The sequence below is a fragment of the Tupaia chinensis genome, unplaced genomic scaffold (assembly GCF_000334495.1).
Source record: "Tupaia chinensis unplaced genomic scaffold, TupChi_1.0 Scaffold145916_1, whole genome shotgun sequence".
In the NCBI taxonomy this organism is placed as follows: Eukaryota; Metazoa; Chordata; class Mammalia; order Scandentia; family Tupaiidae; genus Tupaia; species Tupaia belangeri.
The window spans coordinates 2759807-2774543 of record NW_006205774.1 but is presented as its reverse complement, the minus strand read 5'-3'; the positions used below and the strand labels follow the sequence as shown (position 1 = coordinate 2774543).

At 35.5% G+C, this 14737-nt stretch overlaps 1 protein-coding gene across 1 annotated transcript in view; it reads right to left on the bottom strand.

The window, feature by feature from the left end:
• Positions 1-1632: 1632 nt before the first annotated feature.
• DGKB (diacylglycerol kinase beta) overlaps positions 1633-14737 on the bottom strand; it is an 881803-nt gene continuing 868698 nt past the window's right edge. Inside the window, exon 26 of the mRNA XM_006168687.3 lies at positions 1633-2589. Within this exon, the coding sequence (XP_006168749.1) occupies positions 2482-2589 (108 nt within the window). The 3' untranslated portion in view covers positions 1633-2481. The remainder of the gene's footprint in view (positions 2590-14737) is intronic.

The window sequence follows — 14737 nt, the reverse complement described above, 5'->3', positions numbered from 1 at the left end:
CTTTCTGTCTCTCTCTCTCTCTGGCGAGCACATACGCCCTATAGGAAAAACCTCTCAAAAAAAATTAGCTTTTAAAAATCTACTTTGATTCATATTTGAACATTTATTATTGGTGCCTATGAATCCAATGAACCAAAAGTATGAATACCTGCTATGAGTACTAATTATAGTTATTTGGCTACATTGACGTGAAGCTGCACCCTATTATCTCAATTATTGAAATCTTATTGGCAGGTTGTTAATTTACCTCATCCTACTGTATACCCAATAGCTTTCCACTGCACAGATTGGTAAAAATGATTCATAAACTGTTGCTGCCTTCAAACTATATACTATGAAAAGTAGCCAAGAAATAATTGCATGTCATACTGAACATAAAATAATTTGTGGCTTCAAAATATGTTTTAACACAAAGCCTGCCTGTTCATTGTAGGAAATTTTGTCGATTCAAGTAAAAATATTTATTACCTGTAACCATAGATCTGCAAAATCAATGTGTGTGTTATGTAACATTTCGTCAGTAATGCATTTGTCACTGATTCGTGATTTCTTTCGGTCTAGATTACTGTTCTGCCAAATAACTTTCTTTATTATATGAGGGCAAGTGATTGCTGTACTAAATTTGCAATTGTAATCATAATTTTCCTGGGAATGTTAAATTACGTCTTAATTTTATTCAGAAAGGTTTTATTTTTAAAGCAATTAAACTTATTGTTGATTGATATTTACCATCCAATATTCCTGGAACACTAAAAGAATATGCTTTATACATCGTCTTCCATTACAGCACATTGCTTGATAGTAGCTATTTGATATAACAGCATTCAGTTGAGTTTTCAAACCAAGGAACTAAAATGATAGCAATTTCACTTGAAATCCATAAATCCATGCACAGTATTGTGTTCAACAGAATCACTAAGCACTATTTGTTATTCAAAGATGAATGAATCAATAGAAAAATAGAACTGATAAATCATTAGCACTTTAATGCAGAGTGGAGAGAGAAACTAATGAATCATGCATTTCAAGCACTTGTTTTCCTTATGGCATGTTTGAAAACATAAAACATGCAATGATGAGATGCAGGTCAATATGAATGAACAATATCAAGACTGCTCAGAAGCGTTTCATTTTAGAACCCTAGGCTTAATGAAACACTAAGAAAAGTATCATTCCATTTCTTTAAACAATCAGAGACTCCAACCATGCCACGAACACCTTAACAGCTATCTAGGCCATTACTTCCAAATAAACATTTGAAATGTGATAGAGATGGGAGTGGAGTAAGTAGGTGAAGGGGAGGGGACTAACCACATGCATAACTTGTTTCAATTAATTCAATATTATTACAGGTACCCATTTTAACTAGAAAGGAACTGATTCACTCATTTATTTTTCCTCTCGTGCACTTAACTGACCCATTAACCATTTCAAACATCTATGTTTATCAATGACCCAAAATGCAAAAAATCAGGTATTGAGCCTTCCTTTATGTTGCATGGCCTCTTGTCGGTGAAAAGTTTAGAATTTTAATTATAACTAATGGGTAACTTACTGTCTCGCAGCATTTTAGTCATCACAAAGTTAATCACGAGAACCATAAATTTGCTTCACAATGCCTAATTAATTATGCATTAACCCATTGCTCTCAAGCAGCCATCTTTTTTTTTTTTTTTTCTTTTTAATCTTTGGTGGGAAACACATGAATGAGGCACATACTTTAAAACATCTATTTAGTACTGGTGAGATTATGTATTTTCTTCTAGAGTCTCATGCAGAAAGGAATAAGGCTTGTCATATTATCACACTTTACTGCCAAGTAACATGTTTGCACTTAGTTTTGGAATTAAAAACAAAACAAAATAAAAAACACTTTCTATTTTTCAGCACTAAAAAAACGATGCTTGTTATTTTTAATTCCCACTCAGAAGAGTTAAGACGCTTAAGAAAAACTATTTAGATATAGCAAGGTATTGTAGACAACTATTTAATAAAATCTTAGAATTAAAATTTCTCCTCAAGTCATAGGTCAAAGATCACTGATTCTAAAACGGAAAAGGTATAGCAATTTGCAATTATGATCATTGTAGCATTGCTGATTAGTGCTTATTAATAATTGGAATCACATTTCCCATGGTATTTCCTTTATATATTTCACAGGTTTTTTTTCTCACGTGTTAGTAAATGGAAAGTGGGGAGATATGGGTGGGAGACATAAAAATCTATGGGAATGCATGCAACAAAAATATGCGATATCACTCCATGTAAACTTCTGCTTTCTTCATGCAAAGATGCCTATGAAAACTGAGACGATAAATGTTCTAACAGCTGAGTTTTACATTAGCTCAGTAACAAAAACCGTTAAACCAATTCGATGATTTTGCAAGAGCAAGAGACTTGAAATGGTTCAAAGATTTCCAGCATAAGTGTTCCATGGCCCAATTATGCTAATTAGATTTCTAAGAATGAAACGATACAGGTTTATTCCTTGCTTCGGTTTCTTGTTCTTTTGACGAAGGAGCAGAATAACCCAGTTTTTGGAGGAGGGCCCATCAGCATTGGGGCTTGGTTCTTGTGTGTGATTTTAATCTGGGAAAAAGAGAGAGGGAGAGAGAGAGAAAGAGAGAGAGAGAGAGAAAGAGACAGAAAGTAGAGTAATCTCTAGGTACAATACCATTTTCTGAAAACCTCTGCAAAGGTTAATAATATTTTTCATAGGTTACTGAAACATCACGAATGTAAAATACAGTTTCTATTATTTCAAAATATTTTAAAGAGATATAAGGATAGGCACTGATATCATATTCCAATACTCAGGACACTAATAAAAAAGAAAAATTAGCTGAAGTCATTTTAAATCTCATGTTACCTTTAACCTCACTTGTAATAATACTCTGCAGCTCCTTTTTTAGGCTTCATGATTCTCTAGTATAATTTCCTGACCATTAAGTATGTATTATTTATTGAAGGCAGGAAAGAATATACCATTATAGTAGTCAGAGTCCTAGCTATAGCTCAACATCGAGATAAACTTGGTATCAAGGCAAGCCTTATTTATCTTGCTAATCAGATTGTTTCTGTCTTTTAACATGAACTGCAAGGCTTAATTTCAAAACAATCATTGGGAATGAAAGTCAAAAGTTAACACGCATAAAAGGTCAGAAATGATGAACTAGCTTTCTAATTTGTTAATTAATTGGTAATAGAATAGAATCAAATATTGAAAAGCCTGCTTAAAACACTTGGAGAGACTGTTCTAAAGCTACTCGTTTTGATTTCTTGGATATAAAACTACGAATCACCTTAAATGAGACAACCTTAAAGTAGATTATGTCTGCAATTTTCTCTAATTCAACTCTAAATTAGAGAAGACATTTTATGAATATATGCTATGCTCAAAGCTAATTGAAAGCAATTATCAAAGTGGCATTTTGTCTGTGACTTTAAGATACATTGTAAGATAATAAATGATTCTCATTATGTAATAAAAAGGTCACATCTTGCCTTTGGGCTAGTGATGCTAAGAGTTTTTCCAAAGCAATCTGAGACATTTTCTTTAGCGAACTGCGACTAATACAAGAACCATCGCTTATTAAATATCAGTTGTCACCTGCACAGCATCCGCATCAGAGATGAGTATTTCTTTCAAAAAGAAACACCACCTCATTAAAAACTGCAAAAAATTTATCTCTTAAAGTGCATACCTGACATTTCCAAGTTAAAATGAATATTCTTCACTTGTCATTCACTAATAGCAATGAAACAAAAAAAAAAAATGTATGTCACATGGTCAGGATCATTAAAATCAGTACTGGGGCTTTTGGGAAATGGAAATTTCCTTCACGGTCCAGAAATACGGAAGTATGTGAAAAACCTTGAAAGAATGAACAACTTTATTTTAGTCTGTTGGAATCAGGTTATACTGGAAGGCTTCACTGTTCTCTTTAGTGTAAAAATAAATTGCACCTGTAAAAGGCCACTAGGCTAAACCAGCCTCAAACTCTTTGTCTGTCTCACTGTACATTATTTTTGTTATCTTATCAACTGGGGAATTGATAGCCAGGTAGTTAAAGATGCCAGAATTCACCTATGTAGGCTGAAAATGGTGTCTACCAGATTTCCTTACTTAATAATTCAGCTTTAGATCACACAGGTCCTTATGCCATCGATTCCAAACTCCTCTGAATCCTGGCTTTAGAGAAAAACTAATACAACATCATTCTTCATTTATTCGTTTTGCTCCTACTATGCTTCAGATATTGTACTAGGAACTTGGAATATATAAACAATGCACAACTTCTGGCCCTAAGAAATTATAATCTAGTGGGAAAGAGACACTAAACAAGCACATTCAAAAATGTTATATAAGCTGGAATAAGTGGTTAAGCAGGAAGACATTATGTTTTTTAATGCTGAAAGTAAAGATGAATCATTTTATATATGAATGTCATTTTTAAAATGAATACCTGAGGAAGCAGTTATCACATATTACTTATGTAATAACCTCAGATTCAAAGAACCTTATCAGCTAAAGAAAGAAGGTAGAGACTTCTGATCCACAGCTGCTGGACTAAATCCTTTGGAGGGTATAATACTATTAAGATATTTTGGAAAATAAGAATTGTTACCAAATTGTTCAGGTTTTGGAAGAAACATATCTTTCTAGTCACATATATAGTTAGCATCAGTTTATGACAAAGCATAGCACAAATACCACATAAATTATTGTATGAGTTTTGTGTGTGCGTTGTTTTAAAGTGTTTGAATTTTGTTTAACTGTGATTTTTCTTAGTATTGCAAATCCTTTCTAAGAAGCTACAGGTTCTTATTCTTTTGAAAAGTAGCACAGTATCTCAGTAAGTATACTCTTGACACAATACAGGACTCCTCAGCTATGTTACTAATATTTTAGTTTCATTTTCTAAGCAGGATGACTATTCTTATTTTAAAAATTATCCATAAACTGTCTTCTTAGTTGTTCAATCATTGTTATGATAAAAATTCAAAGAAAACTTCCCTTTTTTTATTTGTCAAAGGGTGCATGTACTTGCTGGAGAGACAGACAGAGAGAGAGAGAGAGAAAGGGAATGAAAGCAATAAAGCTTCCCTTTGAGGCATGTTTATGCTGCAACCTCTTCTCCTCCATGTCTCTCTCTTTCAGGACTTTTGACATGCATGCACACACACCTGGCAAGTGTCTCAAGCTATGTGATTGGCCATGTGGGATCCAGCTGCCTTCACAACCAGGCCACATGCCAGCCCACAAGATTTTTTGTTTTTGTTTTCATAAATAAAACTTTATTTCTGTTTAAAAAATAAAAGAGGAAAAAAACACAACTACATCCTTTTCATTTGCTGGTTTTAGAAATGAGAAGCAATTGGGGTTAAATTTTCCTCTTAGGGGTGATAACATGGAAGAAACTAGCATTCATGAAATGTCTATAATGTGTCCAGGCTCTTTGTATATATTATCTTATTGAATCATTGCGTATCTTTGTGTATTTAGGCAGAATCAAAAACTACTTTATTAAGGAAGATAATTATTCCAAATAGAAGAATTGTTGGTGCTGCTGTCACAGAAAGTAGACCTCTGGAAGCTGTGAAGATTCAAGTAGAACTTCAGGTTTGGTTAAGGGGTCAAGGAAGCCTGTACTAATGACCCAAATTCCTGTGTTGCATACATCTCACACTCTTCCATGATAGTTATTATTGGTTTATATTTCCTAGCCACTAGAAAAATAACAGGGTAAAACTTTTATCTATGAAGACTTTAGAAGGTACTAAATTTCTGCAATCTTAGGACATGAACCCAATGTCAGTCTCTTATTGAGTGCCTCCATCTTTCAGGCACCAGGTAGTACATCTTCAGTTGTTCCAGGATGCACAAAATATTGATTGAGCACCAGCAATGAGCAACACATTTTGCAACTTGATCTTGATTGCTTAGTTTCTAAAGAATATGAAGTTACTACTGGGGAGACAACTATGCACATTCAGAAACAATGGTGAAGGTACTCCTAGAAGCTGGAGGTTGCATGAACGTGAGGTAGGGCCAGATCATACACTGGTGGTTAAGATAGTTGGTCCCCACATGACTGACCACGTGGTTTGAGTCCCAGACCCAGTGGCTTGAGAGAAACATGATGGGCTGCATGTGTGCATGCCCAAAATCCCAAAAGGAGAGGGAAATGGAAGAGAGGCAATTGTCGAATGGTCATATACCATAAGGGATTTTCTTTCTCCCTGACAAGCAGGAATACCCTCTGGTAAAATATAAACAAACAAACAAAAACAACAACAACAACAAAAAAATTAAAAGGAAAATGCAAGAGCAATATGCTCAGCCATAGAATGGTGTCCTCCTAAAAAAACTCTTTGCTTTTACTTGTTTCCCATTCCTTTGGAAAGCAACTATAGCAAAAGAGAGGCACTGCTACCGTCCCATGACTCTATTTCTACCTTTCTATTTCAAATTAGGATTGGCACATTTAATAATAGAAACATGAACAAATTTCAGTTTCAATTTTATTATTATTCAATATGAAATAAGGATGCATACCTAGGAGGCAGTAGCTGGATAAAGGATAACGAGGAAAGTTTTCCTGTTTCTATTATACTTTCAAGGTTATGTAATATGCCAGACAGAGGGAATGTGAGAAATCCCAGGGGGCATGGCCATGCCACAAGCCCTTCCTCTTCATTTTCCTGACAGGATTTTGAGCATGCACGTACATGTGCCCTGTGTGATTTTCAGGCTACTGGATGCAGGACTCAAACCACAGTCAGGCTATGTGGGAGTCCAGCGCCTCAACCACTATACCACCTCCTGGCCCTGAATAACATTACTCTTAATAAATAATAATATTATCTTTAAGTTGGACCCTGTCATGGTAGTACATAGGTAGCATCACAGCTGGGGAAACCAGGGCCACATGGGAGGCCCAGCTTTGGTTCTGGGTCTGACCAGAACAAGTGTTTACCTGTATTTCTGTAATCCTAGCTAACTGGGAGATGGGAGCAGGAGCATAGGGGGATCCTGTTCAAAAAAATTTGAAAACTATCTCTGTCTCTGCCCTTTTCCTGTTCTTTATCTCTCTTCACTCCACTGTCTTTAAAAAAAAAGAAAATTAACTATATTTATTTAGCTTTATTGAGTGTCAGGCTTTATGCTAAGTATTCTGCTCATGTTACCCAGATGTTACCTGTTTCATCTACCTCTTTAAGTTGTACTCGTCAAAAGTTATGTGCCAATGTCGATTCTCACCATCCTTTGTTATGAAAAATAGCATTTCTCTTTCTCACATTATCTCAACACTCCACTCAATAGCCTTTCCCTGAAAGCCATATCTACCTAGCAAAGGGGTTATCAAAGTACTCTTGTAGGGTTAGAACAGAGATGGACCTATTCTCTTTAAGGGATTCTCATACTTTCTATTAAAAAAGAATTTCCAAAACTTTTCTTCATAATTTTTATTTTATAATGTCTAATTTTATCCTTTCAGGAAGCTTCTGTAGCCTGCATATCACTCCAGTTGGTAAGCACAAGAGCTGGGTTTGAAAGCTGATACCAAGTTTCCCAAGCTCTTGTTAATTCCCCACCTCTGCACCACTGTGCTAGTCATTGCACTGGAGACCCTTCCCTCTCCTTTGCCAATCAAGTTTCTATCCTTTTTTGCCCAGATTAAATAATCTATGAAATTTCAAAGTATAAGGATAAAAACAAGATCCAAAATGCCCTCAGAAAGGAAAAGCAGATCATTTACAGAAAAATAAATATCAGAATGATATCAGGCTTCTCAAAAACATTAGTGCTAGAAGATAATAGAGAAACACCTTTACACCCCAGTGGAAAAGTTAATTTTATACTAGCGTTCTATACTTAGCAATGTATTATTGATTAAATACAAGGGTAAAATAAAGACATTTTCAGTCACAAAGTGATCTAGAGAATTTATCTCTTACATATCTGTAAAATATATTTGAGGATGTTCTTCAGCTAAACAAATGAGTGAGTTAAGAAAGACATTAAAAAGACAAACATCAACAACAATAAAAACCCAACAACACACAGAGGGTTCTACTAAATCTTTCCCCTGAGGACAGGTATTTCAAGAGAACTAGAAAGAAGCCTGAAAGGAAAGGCTTCTGCCATATGAAGAGTACAAATAACAGATAAATTCATATGATATGGTTTTATTTTATTTTTAAAAATTTTTTGGAGAGGTTTTTGCTATAAGGCACGTGCGCTCGCCAGACAGACAGAGAGAGACAGAGAAATAGAAAGCGAGAAATCATCCCCCAGAGGGGATGACCATGCTGCAATCCTTTCTCCTCCATTCTCTTCTTGGGATCTTGGGCATGCATGCACACGCGCCCGGCATGAGTTTACGCCACCGGGTCCAGGACTCGAACTGTGATCGACTATGTGAGAGTCCAGCGACATAACCATTACATTAACTGCTGGTCCCAATATGGTTTTATTTTTATTGTTTATTAAAGATTTTGTTTTTGTTTGTTTAAGACAGTGCATGTCCATGTATGTTTAGAGAAAGATATAGGAATATGCTTCATAAGATCTGTGGCTATGCCACAATCCCTTTCCTGCAAGTCCTCCAGCCTGTCAAAGCTTTAGACATTGGTTTGTGTGTCTAGAGAATTTCAGACTGATCAGGCTGAGTATTTGAACTGTGGTCACCATGTGAATTCAGCTTCTTTTGATTAGGGCATTATCACTTACCATGGAGTTGGTCCTTATTATTATTTTTAAGAAAAATGATAACTAGCAATATTACAAGGATGGCTGCAAAGAGAAGGAAAAAACTCTAAAAACTTTTTACAAGAGGAAATGTAATTTGGAGTCCATACCAGTTTCTTCAATTAACAATGTTTTTATAGTCTTAACGATTATACATTTTTATTGATTCCAGTAAAAATTGTTATATACATTTCTTCAGAAGCAGAACAGCAGAAAGGCCACATAGGCCCACCATTTTCTATCTGGGGATTTGGGATGAATTAATGTGATTCATTTTATTTACTAATACTGTACAGATTTTTAATATAGTGTCTCACAGTTTTGTTATAAGGACTAAACAAATCAATGTACACAGAAAGCTAAGAATATTAAGTAATGCATAAAAAGCAGACAGTAGGGACCAGCAATTGGCATAATGGTTATGTTGCTGGACTCTCATGTAGCAGATGGCAGTTTGAGTCTCGGACCCAGTGGCTTAAACTCACACCGAGCGCGTGTGCGTGCGTGCCCAAGAACCAGAGAAGAGAATCGAGGAGAAGGGATTGCAGCGTGGCCATCCTCCCTGGGGGGTGATTTCTTGCTTTCTGTCTCTCTGTCTCTCTCTGTCTTTCTGGAGAGCACATGCACCCTAAACCAAAAATCTCTCCAAAAAAATAAATAAATAAATAAAAAGGCAGAATAAAAGCAGACAGTAAATATTAACAATAGGGTAAGAGATGATTGGAGTAATGTTAACATGTTAAAAACTACCTTTCTATTGCATAAGATCACTGAAGTATACCTAAAACAAATATATTAAAATATAACAATAAAGTATATTGTTTACAGATAAGGAGCAAACTCTCAGTAGAAACAGTTAAAGAACCAAAGTGGTTGCATCAGAGGAGCAGACCTGTTAAAAAAGAAATGATGAGACACAGAATGCTTATTTTCTTGTAAATGTATATATTCTACATTTTTCTTTTTAATATACATGAATTATTTTGATTCAAATGTTAAATATTTTTTTTAAAATTTCCTCTCTAGGTGATTGTCTTGCATGCCAAAAATTTAGTTGTCCAAATACGTCCACAGACTAGAAGCACTGACATTGTAATCAGAAATGCAGGCTCCCCAGTCCTACTCATACTTTCTGAATTAGATTCCCTTTGTAACAAGAACCCTAGGTAATTTACATGCACAGTTAAATTTTGGAAGTCCTTGTCTGTTTGTCATTTTTCTTCTCTTCTTTAGGAGCAAAGCCAATAAATATCTGTTCACTGGTTGACTGTCCAGTTAGTTACTTTTTGTTTTCACTCTTAAAAAATATGTGGCTGAAAGCTGACAGTATTGGAATTTTTTTTTTTTTTCATTTACCGAACTGTAATTACCTTTACTGTTCATTTACTAGGTATCAGCTTATTTCAGTTTAGTGCTGGAATTCCAAGTTGGATAGTTTTTTATATTTCTTTTTTTAAGTAAACTGAGGATCTCATTGTATAGTGACAAAAAAAAAATTGTGCTACAGCAATATTCTCAGGATGCAATAGGAACACCAAAAAGATGCCATTCAGATCATTGAGAAAGGATAGTGACATAATTAAACCTCAATTGCAGTCATGTCAATGGCACAGATTAAGCGTGGGTGCCATTTCAGAGACAAGGGTATCAGATGGAAGTAGTAATCCAGAAAAATGAGAAATGGACTTTGATTGCAGCATTGCATGTAGGAACAAAGCAAGAAGCAGGTTCAAGAGATACTGAACTGGCACCATCTATGGAACATGGTACCCGACTGCGTGATACTGAAAAAGTGGAAGAGGCCAGGATGATGCCCACCCTTCTGGTTTTAGTTGTTACATGTGTTGCAATGCTTTTGAAAGAAGCAGCAGCATCTTTGGTATGATTGGGAACCGGCAAGTTAGTGAACTCAGTGCCAACTGTGACATTCTGAAGGGGATGATTAGTTTCTTTTGGACACGTGGGTCTGGTAGTCAAGAAGGTAGAGCAGGTCTCCAAACAGAGCTGGCCTTGATGAGCATATAGTAATACCATCTTTCGAGAAAGAATTACCGAAGGGCAGTGTGGCAAATGTGAGTACCAGATATTAGACTTTATAACTGGGAAATGCTGACATGGCAGGGTGAAAGAGGATAATGCTATCTTATGAAGGACATGAGTACAAATAGCCAGAGAGGTAAAAGAAAAACCAGAAAGAAGTGACATCGTATAAACATTTCCAATCAATGGTCTGTTTTTCTAATAATTAGGGTGAAATCTTTGAATTGCATGAATCTAGGGCAGGCATGCTTCGGTTTGTCACAATTGTCCTCATATAAGTAACAGAAGCTATTAATTAGATTGTCTAAATTATACAATGTGCTTAACCTAACACTAAATATAAAAATTATTAGACTTGAGAGTTACATATTGCAGGGTGTTTGAGTGCGTGTTCACATAATTCAGGGATTGCCAAATATTTTTTGTAAAGAGCTAGGTGGTAAATGTTTTACATTTTGTAGGTTATGTGAACTTTGGACTATTCAAAACTGCTTTGTAGAACAAAGGTAGTCTTAGACTACCTGTAAATTAATGGGTACAGCCATGTTCCAATACATTTTTAAGTATAAAACTAGAATTCCAACTTCATATCATTTTTACATTACAAAAAATTTCTTTTTTGGCTATTTCAATCACTTAAAAATGTGAAACGATTTATAACTCTCTGCTATATAGAAACAGCATGGACCTGCCATGGAAGGCAGAGCAGGAGAAAACTGCTCTGTGATACCAGAACCACATGGGAGGCCTGGGTTTGGATTCTGGGCTTGACCTGAATATGATGGATGCATTAACACAGGCCCAAGATCTTGCCAGGCTGGGAGGCTGGGGAACATAGTGGCATGGCAAGACCTCATCAAGGGTACAACCCCTCTCTTTTTCATGGGATAAGTACATAAAATGAACTAAAACCAAAACAAAACAAAACAAAAAAAACAATCAAAAAACAAACAAACAAAATAGACAAATGGTCAAATTTAGTTCACAGGCCAAAATTTGCCAACCTTGATGTAATTTAGTCAAATATCAAAAACTTAAGAGAGAATTGTGAGGTATAAGGTGGAGGAAAACATTTTAAAGTCACGATTTCTTGAGTCTATAGCTAAATGAATAAAAGTGGAAATAATTTTCCATGGCATATATTTGCTATACTAAGGCCACCATTCAGAATTTATTCTGTGAAATTCTGAATTGGAATATATATTCACATTTCTCAATTTTGGTAATCTACCAACTAATCAAACTTGGCTTACATGCCTAGTCTCTTTAACTGACTCTCTTTGCTTTGCACCAGGGTGGGTTGAATAATATCGTGGTTCTTAGAAAGTTCCTCAGTAGGTAACATTTTCATTTCTGAATAATCTCCTTGGTATCTAGCCCACATTTTCTTTCCCTGCTTCATCTCTTTAGGAGTTTATCACTGGATGTATTTAACTACCTTAAAAATGAATGGGGTTTTCAGAGCAAAATAAATGCCGTAAAATATCTGAGCTTAACTTAACAATTATCTGGAACATTAACATACACTTAGCTTGATTCTGGAATAAGATTGTCTCCCTCTGATAGTAGAAAGCACTTTGAATTCATGCATGCAATGGCGCCATATGACAACGGGAATGAAGTACAGGCTACATTGTTTAGGTCCGTAACTGCCAAAAAAGTGAAGCAATGAACATACAAATTTCTAAAAATCCTTTTGCCAGCTTCTTTATGATTCTAGTCCTTATTTTATGGAATGATAATTTCCAAGTTTAATATTAATAGCTTTCATCTAACATCAAATTCAGAGAAATAATGGTGATGATTTACAATAAAATCTTTAAAAAATAAGATAGAGAAGTGTACTTACTGATGAAATTTGCAGGAATTTGAAATACATGTAGGAAAGGAAAACTTTTTCTTGACAGCAATGGATGATTTGGCTACAAGGCAGAGGAAATATTCATCCCTAGATTCAAAATCTCCTTTAAGATAGAATTTTGTTTATCTCCTCCAAAATATTTTTATGGCTCTAAGTTGGTTGCCAGGGAAGATTAAAGACATTTTTGAAGCATTATTATTATTTCCATGTCTCTATGAAAAGATTATATCTGCATCTATGACCAAGTTAGTATTTATCTTTTCCTAGGTCATCTCTAAATCCTCAATCACATGGAAAAACAAAAACAAAAACAGAACAAAACAACACAGAAAAAACTGCCCTCCCTGACAATAACCAGAGCATATTCATATCTTATGGCTTTATGTTTCATATGAAATAATATATAATATAGTATAATTAATGTAATATAATACACATCTATGGTCTTTTTTCTTTAGCATAGGAGTTCAGGACGTGACAGGAGACAGGTGGGCCACTAGCCAGTTAAAACCTTGGCCAAGGATTTCACACTTTTGAGCCTCAGTTTCTACTTGGAGTATAACAATGGCACCTACTCAATATAACCACAGCAAGTACCAATTAAGGCTAGGCATGTCATATGCATATATACACACACACACACATATATGTATATATATGTACATATATATACATACACACACATTTAATAAATGTTACCATTATTTTTAATACACTCATGTATAAGGAAACACCTTTTGCCAACCCCTTTCCTCTCTGAGGCAAGGCTTTTCTGGATTCCTTAGGAGGTATTGAGAAATAGCATACTATGGCCATCTGCCTTTTCCCTGAAGCACCTGGCAGCATTCTTGTCACATGCCAGACTCCATTTCTATCCAAAGGGAAGATTAGAAAAAAAAAAAAAATCAGTGTGGGGTATTTACTAACCCCTAGCGTTTTTTTTTTTAAACCAAAGAAGTCCAATAAGCTCATACTGTCTTATTATAAGAAGTAACTCTAATGGCCTAATTTCTAGACTTAGCTAAACTCTTGGCTATTTGAAACATTATAGCACTGATTAAAAGGACTTTGCCCTTAATGTTAAACTTCTGCATATTAATCTAGTGAGACAGGGATATCCAGTTTTGACACCTTATTCTCAAAAAATTGCCATTACATGGTATAATAATATATGTATATAATATATAATAATAATAGACATTCATAACACTATGCCTAGGGCATCAATGAAAGAGCATAACTTAGCTGAAATAATACTGGAGTAGAGAAGAAACTACCTCACTCTTTTTTATTTTTTTTTAAGAGGTTTTTGCTATAGGGCACGTGTCCTTGCCAGACAGACAGAGAGAGACAGAGCAATAGAAAGCGAGAAATCACCCCCCAGGGGGGATGGCCATGCCGCATTCCCTTCTCCTCCATTCTCCTCTCGGGATCTTGGGCACGCACGCACACGTGCCTGGCGTGAGTTTAAGCCACTGTGTCCGGGACTCAAACCGCAGTCAACTACGTGGGAGTCCAGCGACATAGCCATTATGCTAACTGTTGGTCCCCACTACCTCACTCTTTTCTAAATTCTTTTATTTCAAGAAATTGCTCCATCGTTTATTTACTTCTCAAAACAAAACAAAACAAAACAAAACCTGGATCACCTTGACTCCTTCTGTTCCATTCATCTCATAACCAATCTATTACTAAATCTGATCTATTTTATTTCTCAAATATTTTCTGTTTTCCTGATTTTTTTTTCTTTACACTAAGAAGACTCAAAGGCCTAAACAATAGAAGATGTCCTTAACTTGTCATTGCCTCTCCTTCAATCTATTCCCCACCCAGAATGATTTCATCACCAAAAATCTCTGCTCACATCATTCCCTATTTAAACCATTCTTCAGTTCTACATGACTCTTAAACTAAAGGTAAAGAATCTCTTCTGTGTGCTTTCAGGTCCTGCTGCTCTCATTCCCACTGAATAGCCTGCCTTGCCCCACACTTCTCTTGGTTCCACACCTATCTTGTTTTCTTTCAGATTCTTCTACATACCAAACTCCTTTTTCACTTGGTACTGCTCTCTCTGTATAGAA